General features: G+C 39.3%; 1 protein-coding gene and 1 pseudogene across 17 annotated transcripts in view; one reads left to right on the forward strand and one right to left on the reverse strand.

Moving 5' to 3' along the window:
• The window catches only part of ATXN2 (ataxin 2), a 134,196-nt gene that overhangs the window by 54,814 nt on the left and 60,833 nt on the right, over positions 1-18,549 (reverse strand). For 13 of the 17 annotated variants that reach the window (XR_010407410.1, XR_010407409.1, XM_064578381.1 and 10 more), the window contains exon 6: positions 14,007-14,099. The exons of the other annotated variants lie outside the window; for them this stretch is intronic. Coding sequence is in view for 11 of the 13 variants with exons in the window: in XM_064578381.1 (XP_064434451.1) it covers positions 14,007-14,099 (93 nt within the window). In the remaining 2 variants the exon portion in view is untranslated. The remainder of the gene's footprint in view (positions 1-14,006; positions 14,100-18,549) is intronic. 17 annotated transcript variants of the gene reach the window in all.
• LOC123853304 (U6 spliceosomal RNA) lies at positions 9,133-9,233 on the forward strand (annotated as a pseudogene).

Consider the following 18,549-nt stretch of genomic DNA (forward strand, 5'->3'; position numbering starts at 1 on the left):
TGCGTCGTGAGATCGAGCCCTGCATGGGTCTCTGCACTCAGCATGGAGTCTGTTTGAGATTCTCTCTCTTTCTCCCTCTGCCCCTCCAGCTCATGCTCCCTTTCTCTCTCTAAAATAAAAAAGTCTTTTTAAAAAAAGAATATTAAAGAATAGCATAAACAAACAAAATGGGGAATGAAACTGGACCTTTCTTACACCATACATAAAAATAAACTCAAAATGGAGTAAAGACCTAAATATGAGACCTGAAACCTAAAAATCCTAGAAGAGAGCACAGTAGTAATTCCTGACACTGGCTACAGGAACATTCTTCTAGATCTGTCTCCTGAGGCAAGAGAAACAAAAGCAAAAATAAGCTATTGGGACTACATCAAAATAAAGCTTCCAGGGGCACCTGGATGGCTCAGTCATTAAGCGACTGCCTTCGGCTCAGGTCATGATCCCAGGGTCCTGGGATCCAGCCCCATATCAGGCTCCCTGCTTGGCAGGAAGCCTGCTTCTCCCTCTGCCACTCTCCCTGCTTGTGTTCCCTCTTTCGCTGTCTCTCTCTCTGTCAAATGAATAAATAAAATCTTTAAAAACAAAACAAAAAACAAAATAAAGCTTCTGTACAGCAAAGGAAACAATCAACAAAACTAAAAACCTACTGAATGGGAGAAGACATTTGCAAATGACATATCTGATAAAGGACTAGTAACCAAAATAATAAGAACTTACACAACACCAAAAAAAAGCCAATCCAATTATAAAATGGGCAGAAAACATGAACTGACATTTCTCCAAAGAAGACATACAGATGACCAACAGACACATGAAAAGATGCTCAACATCACTCATCATCAGGGAAATGCAAATCAAAACCACAACGAGATATCATTTCACACCTGTCAGGATGGCTAAAATCAACACCATAGGAAACAAGTGTTGGCAAGGATGTGGAGAAAGAAGAACCCTTGTGTACCGTTTGGGTTTTGTTTCGTTTGTTTTTTTAAGTAATCTCTACACCCAGTGTGGGGCTCGAACTCACAACCCTGAAATGAAAAGTCCCATGTTCTATTATCTGAGCCAGCTAGGGACTCCACCCCATTTTTTAAATTTTTTTTTTTTTTTTTTTTTTTACCCTCATGCACTGTTGGTGGGAACATAAACCAGTGCAGCCACCGTAGAAAACAGTATGGAGGTTCCCCAAAAAGTTAAAACCAGAATTATCATACAATCCAGTAATTCCACTACCAGATATTTACCCAAAGAATATGAAAACACTAATTCAAAAAGACATATGCACTTTTATATTTATTCCAGCATTATTTACAATAGCCGTATTATGAAAGCAGCCCACATGTCTACTGATTCATGAATGGATAAAGAAGATGCAATATAGGGGCACCTGGGTGGCTCAGTTGTTAAGCGCCTGCCTTCAGCTCAGGTCATGATCCCAGGGTCCTGGGATCGAGCCCCACATCGGGCTCCCTGCTTAGTGGGAGGCTTGCTTCTCCCTCTCCCACTCCCCCTGCTTGTGTTCCCTCTGTCGCTGTGTCTCTGTGAAATAAATAAATCAAATCTTTAAAAAAAAAAAAAGAAGATGCGATATATATGTACAATGGAATATTTTTCAGCCAAAAAAAGAATGAAATCTTGCCATTTGCAATGACATGGATGGATCTAGAGAGTATAATGCTAAGTGAAATAAGTCAAATACCATATGGTTTCACTCAAACATAGAATTTAAGAAACAAAACAAATAACAAAGGGGGTAAAAAAAGGAAGACACATACAAACCAAAAAACAGACTCTTAACTCTAGAGAACAGACAGATGGTTACCAGAGGGGAAGCAGGTGAGGGGATGGGTGAAAGGTGAAGGGGATTGAGTATACATATCGTGATGAGCACTGAGTAATGTATGAAATTGTTGAATCACTATATTGTACACCTGAATCTAATATAACACTGTATGTTAACCATACTGGAATTCAATTTAAACACACACACACACACACACACACACAACAATCAATTGAAGTGTTCCCTGAAAATGCTAAATCTTCAAGTAACAATAATATATTATACAAAAATTACACATACTACAGGTTAAGGTGTTAGTTATGTTTTATAAGATAAGGTTTTTAAAGGTTTTTTATAAAGTAAAGTTTTTGTCTACATGTATTTCTGCAAACTATGGCTAGAAAAGAAAAAAAAACAAGATGGGGATAATGAACACTGCTGCCATTAAGGGCCAAGTGTGTGGATAGGAACAATAAAAACAAAGGGATAAGTGGAGGCATAAAAAGGAGTAAGAGAAATGCGGGGGTTGGGGGGTGCATGAGATTCTTGATTTCGGGGTTATGAGTTCGTTCAAGCCCCACAGTGGGCGCAGAGCTTACTTAAAAAAAAAAATAATAATAAAATAATAAAGAGAGAAATGCAAGGAGATGGGGCACAGGGAGTCTCTATCTAGATTACAGATTCTTAACCTTTCTTCTTTTATCCATGGACCCCCTAAGCATAGGGGGGATTTAAATGCATAAAATACATAGGAAATCAAAGGAGACCAATTATAAGGAAATGCAGTTATCAAAATCTCAAAAACCAGGGCGCCTGGGTGGCTCAGTCGTTAAGCATCTGCCTTCGGCTCGGGTCATGATCCTAGGGTCCTGGGATTGAGCCTCCCTGCTTGGCGGGGAGTCTGCTTCTCCCTCTCCCACTCCCCCTCTGCTTGTGTTCACTCTCTAGCGGTCTGTCAAATAAATAAATAAAGTCTTAAAAAAAAAAATCAGTGCCACAGTAATATACATACTTCTTTATAATAAATGCATTACTCTATAGAATCTAACAGCAAATTTAATGACTAATTTTTATTTTTTTTTTTTAAGATTTTACTTATTTGAGAGAGAGAAAGAGAGATAGCGAGAGAGCACGAGCAGGAAGGAGAGGGAGAAGCAGGCTCCTCACAAGCAGGGAGTCACATGCAAGGCTTGATCCCAGGACTGGATCATGACCTGAGCCAAAGACAGACACTTAACTGACTGAGCCACCCAGGCACCCCGATAATGACTGTAAGTAAAAAAAATTTTTTTTTAAATACATAACAATTTTAGGGGGCGCCTGGGTGGCTCAGTTGGTTAAGCGACTGCCTTCAGCTTGGGTCATGATCCTGGAGTCCCGGGATCGAGTCCCACATTGGGCTCCCTGCTCAGCAGGGGGTCTGCTTCTCCCTCTGCCCTCTTCCCTCTCGTGCTGTCTCTCATTCTCTCTCTCTCAAATAAATAAATAAAATCTTAAAAAAAAAAAATACATAACAATTTTATTGATCCACTAGAAAAAAATAAAAGCTACAGTGTAAATCGCATCCCCACCTGGACTAAACCCCTTAGCACAGATTACGGTCCTTAAGTACTGGTTCTCCTTCCTCAATGTCCGAAGTTAATTTTTAATCAATGACTTCTCCTGGAAATAAGATTTTTAAATCATCCTTTTTCATTCACATAAGGATAACAATTCAGATCTGTGTCCTGTATCATATGTAAGAAAAGGAACATGGTAGGACAGCTATGACTCCATTAGTTCATAGTTAATTTGTGCAACAAAAAAAAATGGTAAAAATGGCAGCAGTGACAAGCCCCAGAGAGATGAGTGTCCAATCGCCCCTTAATATCTCAAGATATCCGTATCTATACAAGTGATATGAAATTAACTGAGTTCTAGAGGTGCTAAAGTCACAGATACTGCTAATACTAATGGTTTGTTAATGGAAAGAAATGCTAAATTCCTTTTTTTTTTTTAAAGTAATCTCTACACCCAAAGTGGGGCTTGAACTTAGGACCCCGAGATCAAGAGTAAGCATGTTCCACTGATTGAGCCAGCCAGGGGCCCCAAAATGCTAAATTTCAATCAAAGGTTAATAAAGATATAAAATTATTTCCCATCCAAGTTCATCAATGCCCTGAATCCTCTCCATGAACCATTTGGGAATCAATGGATCCAGGTTAAGGACTCTGCCTTATGTTCTAAAAAGCAGGAAGAAAAGAGCATTCTGCGGTAGGGGCACCTGGGTGGCTCAGTTGTTAAGCGTCTGCCTTCAGCTCAGGTCATGAGCCCGGGGTCCTGGGATGGAGCCCCACATCAGGCTCCCTGCTCAGCGGGAAGTCTGCTTCTCCCTCTCCCACTCCCCCTGCTTGTGTTCCTGCTCTCTCTGTCAAATAAATAAATAAAATCTTTTAAAAAAATTTTAAAAATATAAAAAAAAGAGCATCCTGTGGTAAATAAAGGAAATGAGGTGACGGAGCAAGGGACCAGAGAGAGTAGTCACAAAGGTTGCAGCAAGAGGTAAAGAAGGTCTACTGAACTCTCCTGAAGCTCCAGCAAAAACTAGAGACGAGACTACCCTATATTCCTAACTAAACAGCACCACAATGGGATTTCCCCAGCCACATCCAGTAGCCTGGCTACAGGAGTAGACAGAGTTTAAAAGTATGGAAGACCAGAGGAGGATCAAATAAATGACCCCATTTTTTCATTTTAAAAAACAGAAGGCCAGGGGCGCCTGGATGGCTCAGTCGCTAAGCGTCTGCCTTCGGCTCGGGTCATGATCTCAGGGTCCTGGGATCGAGGCCCGCATCAGGCTCCCTGCTCTGCAGGAAGCCTACTTCTCCCTTTCCCACTCCCCTTGCTTGTGTTCCCTCTCTCGCTGTGTCTCTCTCTGTCAAATAAATAAATAAAATATTAAAAAACAAAAACAAAAAACCAGAAGGCCAGGGAATGGTCAGAGAGTCCTGTAAGAGACAGGAGGAAAGTGAGTAGAAGAGTAAAGGTAAAGTTGGCTATGGTCAGAGATCTTGGAAGGCATCATGGAAGAGAAGCAGTTATAAATGATGACAAAGTCATGAAAGTAGACTGCTAAAATAAGATGGAAATGAAGTAGAAGAGTTTAGGAGACTCAAGTTTCCAAAGGAACAGTGTTCTGTTCCAAATGACCAACCCAAGAATTATAAAATTTACCATTGCAAAAACATTTGAAGGTATCAGCCACAAAACTATGGGAAACTTGAATGCATTCCAAAGGTTAATACCCTTCTGTTCTAAATACCAAGAAGTTAGAGTTATAAAATATACCACACAACAGCACTTGCCTACGAAACAATGCAGCAGTAGATACTGTACATACTGAGTGACTGTATTTTTTTTTTAAGATTATTTATTTGAAATAGAGCACGAGACACAGAGAGAGGGCACAAGCAGGACGCAGGGGTAGAGGGAGAGGGAGAAGCAGGCTCCCCGCCGAGTGGGGAGCCTGATGCCCCGACACAAGATCATAACCCAAGCCTAAGGCAGATGCTCAACCAACTGAGCCACCCAGGCACCCAGACCGTAACTACTTTCTAATTTTAATTCTGGGCATATCAAGCAGAACTACCTAATATTTAAAATGCTGCAAGTAGTTATTTGATACACCATGGAGATGATATTATATAACCACAAAATTCAAGTTTTTGAAGTTAGATCCATAAAAAGTCAGTCCCAAGGTTTTTCCTTTACCTCGAAAATTTGGGGGAGAGAATGAATTGGGAAGAGCTAGTATAAATTATTAAAAACAAAACATAGCTCCTCCTACTTCAAAGACAGAAAGGTAGGACAGGAAACCAGGATCTATTTCTGCAGTGCCTGTACCCCCCCCCAAAACAAGTGACAGAGTCATCCTGCTTGTAATCTCTTCTTGTTCCGGCAGCTGAAATTCTCAACCAAACACCGGTCTTTAAAAGTCTTTTGTGTAGGGGGCGCCTGTGTGCTTCAGTTGGTTAAGCCTCCAACTCTTGCTTTCAGCTCAGGTCACAATCTCAGGGTCTTGAGACTGAGCCCAACACCGGGCTCCGCAGTCAGCGCAAACTGCTGGAGATTCTCTCTCTCCCTTTCCCTCTGCCCTCCCCCACCTCCCATTCTCCCTCTGAAAAGAAAAAAGAAAGAAAGAGAAGAGAAAAGAGAAGAAGTCTTTTGTGTAAATAAAATAAAAGCCCAAAGTGGCAAGACTGTGCCTTTCCGGTATTTGGAGAGGTTAACACAAAGCAGAACACACTGGTGAGCGGCAGTCACCCGACACCTAACACTACTGCACAAGATAGGACAGACCAACACAACAAAAAGCCAGTCACCTGCATTCTTAAATTTCATACAAAATTTTAAGTAATTTAAAAATAATTTCCTGCAGGCACCTCAGTGGCAAAGTCGGTTGGGTGACTGACTCTTGGTTTCGGCTCAGGTTATGATCTCAGGGTCATGGGATCGAGCCCCACAATGAGCCTGCATTGGGCTCCACACTGCAGTCTGCTTGGGATTCTCTCTCCCTCTACCTCTCCCACTTCTGCTCTCTCTCTCTCTCAGAAATAAATAAATAAATAAATAAATAAATAAATAAATAAATAAATAAATAAATAAATAAATAAATAAAATCTTTTTAAAAAATTTCCTACCTTAATAGAAAAGGATGTCATTTTTTCAGAGAAAAACCAATTAATCCTACCTTTGCCTCTTGGGCACTGAACAAGGAAAATGAGTTTCGTGACCCATAAGCAGAAAGGAGGTTGTTTTTACCCTGGTTAGCACAAAAATGAAATAAATTAATCTCTAAGGTATGGTATCTTTTAATCTTAGGTTTCAAAGTGAACTCAGGAAAAGCTGATTCGATACTATTCTTCACAGATGAATATGCTGTATACATAGATATAAATCCAAAAATGCATGCATTTCCAACATACACAATACCTAAGGCAAATTAATTATTTTAAAAGAATTTCAAACAGCCTGTATGTAGGTATGCTTTTATACTTAACTCCCTTACTTAGGCTTCTGACTTTTCTCACTTATATGAGCATCATTTGGGCCTTATTTTTAAAGTTAACACTTGGGACTTTGTTTTTTTATACTTTAAAAGGATATTAAAATGTTTAGTAGAAGCAATCTTCTGTAAGAAAAATATACTCTGAATATGTCATGTTGTACGAAAGCCGTTGTTAGATTTGGCTAGGAGTAACTGCTTTCCTGAGTTTCCTGAAAATGAGTGGTAATTAGTTTGTTTTTTTTTAAATATTTTATTTATTTATTTGAGAGAGAGAGAATGAGAGAGAGCACATGAGAGGGGGGAGGGTCAGAGGGAGAAGCAGACTCCCTGCCGAGCAGGGAGCCCGATGTGGGACTCGATCCCGGGACTCCAGGATCATGACCTGAGCCGAAGGCAGTTGCTTAACCAACTGAGCCACCCAGGCGCCCGGTAATTACAGTTTTTAATCATCTATGGCAATATGTCTATGTAAGAAAAGAAAAAAAACAAAACAAAACAGGGGCGCCTGGGTGGCTCAGTCGTTAAGCGTCTGCCTTTGGCTCAGGTCATGATCCCAGGGTCCTGGGATCGAGCCCCACATCGGGCTCCCTGCTCCGTGGGAGGCCTGCTTCTCCCTCTCCCACTCACCCTGCTTGTGTTCCCTCTCTCGCTGTGTCTCTGTCAAATAAATAAATAAAATCTAAAAAAAAAAAAAAAGAAAGAAAAAAAAAAGTTTTGTCCTGATTGGAATGTAGTAAATGTAAAAACATAAAATTTTTAAAATATTAACTGAAAAATAAATATATGCTGGGTACCTACTATCCGTGAGACATTATGCTAGACACCATGGGGAATACACATCCCTAGTTCTATAAACATGTTTCTAAACTGCAGAAAATTATAATGCATTAGAAGAAAAAAAAAAGTCACACACTGCTTTGTAATGCTGAGTATTCAGGACATGAGGTAGACAGCTGGCTCTCCGACTGTGTTCCATGTAACCCTATGATTTCTTAGGGGTACCTCACAGCAGACAAAAAGAAAGCTAAGTTAAGGTTCTAGGACACCCCCCTCCCAACTTTCCTCCCTCACCACTACCTTGTTGTAACTGGAATTCAGCATGAGACTTAAATGGGGGCAGGAGGAAACAAACCATTCCGTGCTAAAAAGAAAATGTTGTGGGCGCCTGGGTGGCTCAGTCGGTTAAGCGACTGCCTTCGGCTCAGGTCATGATCCTGGAGTCCCTGGATCAAGTCCCGCATTGGGCTCCCTGCTCGGCAGGGAGTCTGCTTTGCCCTCTGACCCTATCCCCTCTCGTGTGTTCTCTCTCATTCTCTCTCTCTCAAATAAATAAATAAAATCTTTAAAAAAAAAATTTTAATTTAATTTAATTAAAAAAAAAAGAAAATGTTGTAAATTTTAGTAGCCATTGGTGCAGGTAATAAAAACAGACCACAGTGAGCTGCAAAGGTCAAGGAAAACTCTAAAGAGGAAAGGAGGTTTGACTTGGTTTTAGAAAAGTATTTTTTTTGAAGATTTTATTTATTTATTTGACAGAGAGAGACACAGTGAGAGAGGGAACACAAGCAGGGGGAGCGGGAGAGGGAGAAGCAGGCTTCCCACGGAGCAGGGAGCCCGATGCGGGGCTCGATCCCAGGACCCTGGGATCATGACCTGAGCCGAAGGCAGACGCCTAAGGACTGAGCCACCCAGGCACCCCTAGAAAAGTATTTAAAATTCTAGGAAGGAAGGAAGGTATTTAAGGTAGAGAGTAAATCCAGCAGTAAGATAAGCAAGCTCAAAGATAGAGACAGAAATGTCTAGCGTACAGAAAATGCCACCTTGGGTCAAGAAGTAGATTAATATTGGGGGAATAATGAGATTTTAGGTTGAAAAAGAGAAGATACCCTGGGAAGGGCCCTGAATGCCAAGGTATGGCATCCCAACTTTATTTGGTAAGCAACAGAGGCTACTGTAGATTTTTGAACAAGAAATGAGATGATATAATAAAAGCAATGCTTAAGAATTTCTTTGTGCTGGGGTGTCTGGGTGGCTCACTCAGTGAAGCGTGCTACTCTTGATTTAGAATCAGGTCACGATCTCAGGGTGTTAAGATCGAGCCCCGCATCAGGCCCCTGGGCATAGAGCCTGCTTGAGATTCTCTCTCTCCCTCTCCTCAGCCCTCTCACCTCGCTCTTAAAAAAAAAAAAAAAATTCTTTGTGCTAATGAGGGAAGTTAACTAGGAGATTACAGTAATGTCTGGATACAAACTATCACAGGAACAAGAACAGAGAGGAAGAAAAGCATGCGGATGTAGCGCTTGCGCTCCCTTCAGCACATATACTAAAATTGGAGTGATACAGAGATTAGCATGGCCCCTGTGCAAGGATGACACGCAAATTCATGAAGCGTTCCATATAAAAATAAAAAAAGAATGTGGATGTAACATCACCAAGGAAAACTTTAGAAAGCAAGGTAAAAGGAAGCAAACAACTTTCTTCCCAAACAGAAACCAAAATAATCCTTGTGTCTATGTTATTTCCCTACAAGCAGATAAAGAACAAGGATGGATGAGAAAGATGTGACTCTTGTCTGGAAGTGTATTATGAGCTAAAAGAATAAACCCAGCTCATGGGGCGCCTGGGTGGCTCAGTCCTTAGGCGTCTGCCTTCGGCTCAGGTCATGATCCCAGGGTCCTGGGATCGAGCCCCTCATCGGGCTCCCTGCTCAGCAGGAAGCCTGCTTCTCCCTCTCTCACTCCCCCTGCTTGTGTTCCCTCTTTCTCTCTCTCTCTCTGTCAAAAAATAAATAAAATCTTTAAAAAAAATTAAAAATTAAAAAAATTAAATAATAAATCCAGCTCAGGTTACAAAAAGCCTCTAAGACTCTATCTATATAATAGGTATTTCATGTGTCCAATGTTAATGAATTACCATTCTAATTTATCATTTGCTTCAAAGGAAAGAAAATTTTTGCTTTCATCTCCAGAAGTTGTTTCATAAAATAGTTACTTTGAAACACGATAAAAATCTGACTCTGCCTTAAAATATTAATCACAAAGTTGTTCTGATTATTACAGAAAATGTATTTTACAAAGCAGACTATGCATAAATGGTACTATCAGTGGAAAATTAATGAATCAGCAACACATAGCAGAGCAGACAAGCTCAAAGCATATTCTCACTGCAAGCTCAAAGTTTAGTGCCTATCCTACTAATAAGAGTCAAAAGAAAGATTTATAGGGCACCTGGGTGGCTCAGTTGGTTAAGCGACTGCCTTCGGCTCAGGTCATGATCCCGGAGTCCCGGGATCGAGTCCCGCATCGGGCTCCCTGCTCAGCAGGGAGCCTGCTTCTCCCTCTGACCCTTCCCCTATCTCATGTGCTCTCTGTCTCTCTCATTCTCTCTGTCTCAAATAAATAAATACAATCTTTAAAAAAAAAAAAAAAAGAAAGATTTATATTAGATAATAAAGACTATAAAACAATACTGTTCTAATCCGAAGATGAAAAAAAAATTTTATAAATACATTTACAATAGGGGTGCCTGGGTGGCTCAGTTGGTTAAGCATCTGCCTTTGGCTCAGGTCATGATCCTGGGGTCCTGGGATTGAGCCCCATGTCAGGCTCCCCACTCAGCAGGGAGTCTACTTCTCCCTCTGACCCTCCTCCCTCTCGTGCTCTCTCTCACTCTCTCTCTCAGATAAATAAGCAAAATCTTTTTTAAAATAAATAAATAAATAAAATACATTTACAATAGCGAACTCCATTTTGGATAACATTTTTAACAACAAAAAAAAGGAATACGGAGGAATAAAGCTATCAACAGAAGTATAAAACTTATACCCTGATAACTACAAAATATCTGAAGAAAATTAAAGATGACCAAATAAATGGAAAGATATACCATGTGCTTGAACTAGAAGATTTAACATTGTTAAGATGGTAACACTCCCAAAAATGATCTCCAGATTCAATGTAATCCCTATCAAAATCCCAGCTATCATTTTCCAGAAACTGACAAGATGATCCTAAAATTCACATGGAAATGCAAGGGACCCAGAATACACAATCTTAAAAAACAAAACAAACAACACTTGGAGTACTAACACTTGAATTCAAAACTTACTACAAAGGTACAGTAATCAAGGGCATCTGGCTCAGTCAGTTAGGTATCCAACTCTTGGTTTCAGCTCAGGTCATGATCTCGGGGTCGAGATTGAGCCCTCCATCGGGCTCCGCTCTCAGTGCAGAGTCTGCTTGAGATCCTCTCCCTCTTCCTCCCCCATTTGCGCCCCCCCCCACACTCTCTCTAAAATAAATAAAATCTTTAAAAAAAAAAAAAACACAAAAAAAAGTAAAACAATCAAAACAGAATAATACAGACAGAAGGACAGACATATAAATCTATAGGCTATAACTGAGAGTACAGAAATATACCTTTACATTTATGGTCAAATGAACTTCAACAAAGGTGGTAAGACATTTGAATGGAAAAAGAACAGTCTTTTCAACAGATTGTACTTGGACAAGTAGATATCCACATGTAACACCATTAAGTTGGAGCTCTACCTCACACTTTATATACAAAATTTAACTAAAAATGGATTACACACATAAATATGAGAGCTAAAAAAATAAATATGAGCTAAAACAATAAAAATCTTAAAAGAAAGCAAAGGAACAAATCTTCATAATCTCAGAGTAATCAACTTTTTTAGATACGACACAAAAAGAAAAAACAAGAAAAAAGAAAACATAAACTGAACTTCATCCAAATTGAAATCTTTTGTGCTTTAAAGGACACCAGCAAAAAAAGTGAAAAGATAACCCACACAATGGGGAAAAATATCTGCAAACCGTGTCTGATAAGGGGATGAGTGGTATCCAGAATATTTAAAGAATTCTTACAACTCAGGGGCACCTGGGTGGCTCAGTCGTTAAGCGTCTGCCTTCAGCTCAGGTCATGGTCCCAGGGTCCTGGGATCGAGCCCCACATCGGGCTCCCTGCTCGGCGGGAAGCCTGCTTCTCCCTCTGACCCTCCCCCTGCTTGTGTTCCCTCTCTCGTTATCTCTCTGTCAAATAAATACATAAAATCTTTAAAAAAAAAGAATTCTTACAACTCAATAATAAGACATACTAATTTAAAATGTGGGCGAAGGACATTTCTCCAAGGAAGATGTGCAAATCTCCAATAAGCACATGAAAAGATTCATTAATCACTACAGAAATGCAAATTAAAAACCACATGGGTGCTACTTCACAACCACCCACCAGGACAGTATTATCAAAAAGACAGACAACAGCTACTGATGAAGATACGGAAAAACTGGAGCTCTAACACACTGCTGATGGGATGGTAAAATGATATAGCCACTCTGAAAAACCATCCTAGCAGTTCCCCTGAAAGGTTAAACTTTGAGTTACCATATATGACCCAGCAATTCCACTCCTAGGTACATGCCCAACAGAAATGAAAACATAATGTCCACACAAAAATCAGCATATGGAGGTGCCTGGACAGCTCAGTCAGTTAAGCACCCGACTCTTGATCTCAGCCCAGGTCTTGACCTCAGGATCATGAGTTCAAGCCCTACACTGGGCTCCACACTGGGCGTGAGCCTACTTAAAAAAAAAAAATCAGCACATGAACGATCCTAGCAGCATTATTCTTTTTTTTTTTTTTTTAAGATTTTATTTATTTATTTGAGACAGAGAGAATGAGAGAGAGCAAGTACATGAGAGGGGGGAGGGTCAGAGGGAGAAGTAGACTCCCTGCCGAGCAGGGAGCCCGATGCGGGACTCGATCCAGGGACTCCAGGATCATGACCTGAGCCGAAGGCAGTCGTTTAACCAACTGAGCCACCCAGGCGCCCTCCTAGCAGCATTATTCTTAACAATTAAAAAGTAGAAACAGGGGCACCTGGGTGGCTCAGTCATTAAGCGTCTGTCTTCGGCTCAGGTCATGATCCCAGGGTCCTGGGATCGAGCTCCGCGTCCGGCTCCCTGCTCTGCGGGAAGCCTGCTTCTCCCTCTCCCACTCCCCCTGCCTGTGTTCCCTCTCTCTCTGTGTTTCTGTCAAAGAAATAAATAAAATTTTTAAAAAAAAAAAAAGTAGAAACAACTGAAATGTCCATCAACTAATAAATGGATAAATAAAATGTAGTATACCCAGAATGGATGTAAAGGACATTATGCTAAGTGAAGTAAGTCAGGGGAAAAAAAAAAAAAATATATATATATATATGATTTCACTTATATGTGGAATATAAAAAAATGAACAAACAAAATAAAACAAAAAACAATGCTAAACACAGAACTGGTGGTTGCCTGAAGGGAGATGGGAGGAAGAAAGTTTAGGGGTGCGAGGGTGGCTCAGTCAGTGAAGTGTTTGCCTTTAGCTCAGGTCATGATCCCAGGGTCCTGGGATTGAGCCCTGCATCCGCTCCTTCCTCCCGCGGGGAGGCTGCTTTTCCCTCTCCCTCTGCTTGTGTTCCTTCTCTCGCTGTCAAATAAATAAATAAAATCTTAAAAAAAAAAAAAAAAAGGATAACTTAAGGCTGTATCTCTTTTGAAATGACCACCAAATGGCAAAATCGTAAAAACTTCGAGGCTACGAAGCCTCAAATTCCTAAATCCCTTTAAGAGAAAATTATATTTAATAAGATTTTATTGTGGATGTAAGTAACTTCTGGGATCTGACATCATTTAGTCATCTGGAAATAAAGACTACATTGCTTAAGAGCAACGTTGGAAAGACTCAAAAGGGATGTCATCCATTTAAAAGTACAGCAACATACTTTTTATGAAGCCTATACGATTTCAAAATGCAGCCTTTAAGAAGGAAAAAAAAAAAAAAAAGGCTGGGGTTGGGGTGGGGGGAATCTTTTCTCCTTGATAGCTATATGCAACTATTAAAAAAAAAAGTCATTATTCCCTCTTCTCTGACAACAAATACAGCCTAGAACAGTGCTTACTTTTTAACTGTGATTTCCAAAAAAGCTTCTGAGTCCTAGAACTCAAAGTAAATTTATTACCACTCAAGTGAGAAATGACAGAACCTTAGCAAGAAAATTGAGATGGAGGCTGTCAGAACTGCGGCAGTAGGCAACGATCTATAAAGGACATCAGCTTCAAAAGTGCAAATACAGTGGAGGAAAGCAGCAATAATGGGCTTTGTGAAACACAGTAAGCCACCTGAGAAAATTCCTTCCTGAGCAAGATGTTGCTCCAAGGAAAAGGACAGTGTATCATGTTGGGAGTCTTCAGTTTCAGTCCACACGTTACCTGCTGTGTTAAAAATAAATTAAGTATTAAAAAACAGACTATGGTTTTCTAGTTAGAATCAAACCAAACACTCAAATCGTTTTCTTTTGTTCTTCTCTGACATCTGACCTAGGTATCCTTTTGACCAAAGTCTGGAAAGAATCAACAGATGTGGAAAAGCAAACCCCAAATACTGTTCTTGTTAAAAATACAGCTTGCGGGCGCCTGGGTGGCTCAGTTGGTTGAGCGACTGCCTTCGGCTCAGGTCATGATCCTGGAGTCCCGGGATCGAGTCCCGCGTCGGGCTCCCTGCTCGGCGGGGAGTCTGCTTCTCCCTCTGATCCTCCCCCTCTCATGCTCTCTGTCTCCCATTCTCTCTCTCAGATAAATAAATAAATAAAAATCTTAAAAAAAAAAATACAGCTTGCAATTCAATTTGTGTCTCTATCCCACTTATGGAGCCCAATAGGTAAGCTTAGAGTATAAGTAGGAAACAGGATAATCTGAATCAATGCACCATTTAGAAAGTGCACAGGATATAGGCCTTCCACAATAAATGGCCCTATAAATGCTTCTCATGCTACAATATTTGACCAAAAGTTTAAATAAAGTGCTTAGAGTCAGTAGCTCTATTTAGACAGCGCCAAATTGTGTCAAAATGCATTAATGATAAAGAAACCTTATATTCTTCTTATATAAAATTATATTTTACAGTACTATGATGAAATAATATTAAAATCCCTCAGAGGAAAATATACCCAACTTAAATATGAAAAAGCAGTTCTTATTTTCCTTACTAATAAACTCTGAAAAATGTACATATTGGATTCTCTAAACTTCAGGCAAAATATTTTTAAGATAAACTATTTCCTCTTATTTTTACTAACCCAGTATATAACATGAAAACACTGGAAGTAATATAACATTTGAGAAGCAATCTTCTTAAAATCTAAATTAGCAAAATTAAAAGTTGAGCTAAAATTTTCAGAAATTTTACTTTTTTTTTTTTTTAGAAATTTTCCCATTTAATATACCACTGTGTAAGACTTAAAAATCAACCAAGTATCAGGAGTAAAAGCTTAAACCGACAGGGGCACCTGGGTGGCTCAGTGGGTTGAACATCCGACTCCTGATTTCAGCTCAGGTCATGATCTCAATGTCCTGGAATCAAGTCCCATGTTGGGCTCTGTGCTTAGCAAGGAGTCTACTTGTCCTTCTCTTTCTGCTCCTCCCCAACTCACTTTCTCTCTCAAATAAATAAAATCTTAAAAAAACAAAAAACCTTAAACCTGCAAACTAGATTTCTGTGAGAAGATCTAAATGAAGATCAATAGCCAAGACTCCACAGAATCAAATGCACACCAAATCCTACAGCAAAGCCAGATTAATATAACACACAGAACAAGAGAAAAATGGAAACCCACTTTTGAGGCTTGATTTACTTAAACAAGGTGATAGGGGCACCTGGATGGTTAAGTTAAGCGTCTGCCTTCAGCTCAGGTCATGATCCCAGGGTCCTGGGATCAAGCCCCATGTGGGGCTCCCTGATCAGCAGGGAACCTGCTTCTCTCTCTCCGAGTCCCCTCTCCCCTGCTTGTGCTCTCTCTCCTCTCTCTCTCTCAAATAAATAAAAATCTTAAAAAACAAAAAAAATCCCACCAAGGTGACAGATACCAGAGAATGTTAGATTTCTATTTCCTATATTATCTCCAAAAGAGATCAAAAGAAATTCTAACAAAGATGCCAAAAGAAAGATATTTTGTAGGGTATCAGGAGGTGACATTCTGTTTTCAGCCTTTCCATTAGACTCCTGGTTCAGAACCCATTTTGAGGGGGTAGGGGGAGTCTTTAGTCTATACCATCAGAAATAATGAAATGGGTCAATGGGTCTAATCATTACTAGAGCAATTTTTTTAATAAAAAGGTAACTGTTTTCATCTCAAAAGTTAAAGAGAGAGAAGGGAAAATGGAAAGAAAGTGATTTTGTTGAAAATTTAGGGGGAAAAAAGTAAATTCAGAAATGTTCAGGAAACAAAAAACAGAATTTAGGAACTGAAGTGCCAATACCATTAGCCAATACAATATTTTTTTACAACTTACTCTTAATTCTATAGAAAAGTGTTGAGACCTAGGTTAAGAAAAAGCTAGTAAATAAAATTAATTCCAATTCTTACAGCTGTACAAACACCTTTCTGTTTCCTTGGCAAATATGTAGAACACTTTACAAATCAGACTGTTCTTTTCTTATGTAAATTAGAAGAACAACCGTTCAAGTGCACATACTCCCTTAAAACTCTCTGCCAGGACTGATCTGGGTAAAAAAGTAGTCAAATGGAAAAGAAATTAAAATGCAGACAATTTATCCACATTCCTTCACTGCCCTGCTTTATTACTTTTTTTTTTTTTTTTAAGATTTTATGTATTTATTTGGCAGAGAGAGACACAGCGAGAGAGGGACCACAAGCAGAGGGAGTGGGAGAGGGAGAAGCAGGCTTCCCGATGAGCAGGGAACCCAATGCGGGGCTCGACCCCGGACCCTGGGACCATGACCTGAGCCGAAGGCAGACGCTTAACGACTGAGACACCTCAGTAGGCGGCCCTATTACTACTTTAATATACGCGCTATTCATAGGACTTCATTGAGTCTGTGAAGAGCAAGAGAAAAAATAAAACTAAAACCAGACAGTAATTGAGTAAACTAGCACTGTTACACTGCTGCCAAGTAAACCGTCTTCCTGGACTCCTCTGAATTACCTACCAAGAGAGCTCAAAAATGCTACTTGTTTTTGCTTAAACTGTCCTGACTAGCGGAGTGTAAGTTGTTTTCTGATACCCTATCATGGGCTAGTATTAATCTTGCTCACTTTTATCATTCAGCAAGCTGACCAAATAAAAATCATATTCCATTGCTTTGAAACTACATCTCTTTGATTACTAGTGAGGTGGACTACCTTTCCATATGTTCACTGGCCATTTGAAAAACTTCTTTTATTCGTTTTTTCCCAGTTTGTAGCATGTCTTCTAAAATTTATGGTACTTTTGGACACATCTAAGTCTTTAATTTTTTATACTCAACTATTTCTGTCTTTTATATTATGAATTTTGGCTTTGGTGGTCATGCTTATAAACTCCTTCATAGATTTCCTCTGGAATTTCTATGTAAGCTTTTTTTTTTAAATACTTCTCTTTTTAGCCATTTAGGGTTTATTTTGGTGGTGAGTATGAAGCAGGCATCTAATTCCCCCCAAATGTTGTACCAACATCATTTTATAAATAAATAATCCACCTTTACTACAGACTTAAAGAGTTATCTTTATCATATTATTAGCAAAATACCCATATGAATTTTATCTGTTTTGGATTCTCTATTCTTTGCCACTATGGCAACTATGGTTTAATTCTGATCCATTTTAATGTTTCGTAGGGCAAGTCCTCCTTCATGACTCTTATAGAAAAATTTCTACAATTTTCTAAATAAGTACTATCTTATAAATTTTAGAATCATTCTGTCACTTTCTACAAAAACAGAGATACTATCTTTAGTGATTACTTTGAGGAAAAAGGACAATCTTACAGTGTTACGTATTTCCATTCAAATGGCATGTTTCTCCCTTTAGTCGAATCTACTTTTATTTCCTTCAGTAGTGTTTTCATAAACACTATGCTTATTTCTACGCTCTTCTAAGTCTTGTTCCTTTGTGAAGACGTTTTCCTTTTAAACCATCTAGCTGATTAATGCTGTCCAGCAGTTATCAATAGTTTTCATATATATCTTAAATCAGACCACCTTACTCTTATTAGTATTATTTTTATTTTATCTAAATAAAATTCTATTTTATTCTAGAGGTTTTCGTTTGCTTTTTATTTTGTTTTTAATAAATGAAGAATTATTGTTTTGACCTTGGCATACACATGAAGAATACAGCAGAGAATTTTTATATACTCTAAAACCATATAAAGAAATGAAATTTTAACAAATCAAAGATCGTATTTTTTATTTTTTATTTTTTATTTTTTTAAAAGATTTTATTTATTTATTTGACAGAGAGAGACAGCGAGAGCAGGAATACAAGCAGGGGGAGTGGGAGAGGGAGAAGCAGGCTTCCTCCTGAGCAGGGAGCCTGATGTGGGACTCGATCCCAGGACCCTGGGATCATGACCTGAGCCGAAGGCAGATGCTTAACGACTGAGCCACACAGGCACCCCAAAGATCGTATTTTAATAAACATGCAATACTTCCCTATTGCATACCTCCAACTACGCTGTTTAATGTTTCATCACCTGTTCTACTATACCTATTTATTTTTTTAAATCTCAATAACCTCTGTGCCACCTCCATACTGGCCTCAGTAAATGTTAGTTTCCATCTAACCACTTGGCCCCAGCATGGACACACAACCTTCTCTTACTAGCCCACAGCAAAGCTGAGGCAGTCAATTTTCTGACGGTTCAAGTTTTAACAGAAGAGTATTAG

Source organism: Mirounga angustirostris, unplaced genomic scaffold (genome assembly GCF_029215605.1).
Source record: "Mirounga angustirostris isolate CCGP_5_RB_7025 unplaced genomic scaffold, mMirAng1.0.hap1 SCAF_14, whole genome shotgun sequence".
In the NCBI taxonomy this organism is placed as follows: domain Eukaryota; kingdom Metazoa; phylum Chordata; class Mammalia; order Carnivora; family Phocidae; genus Mirounga; species Mirounga angustirostris.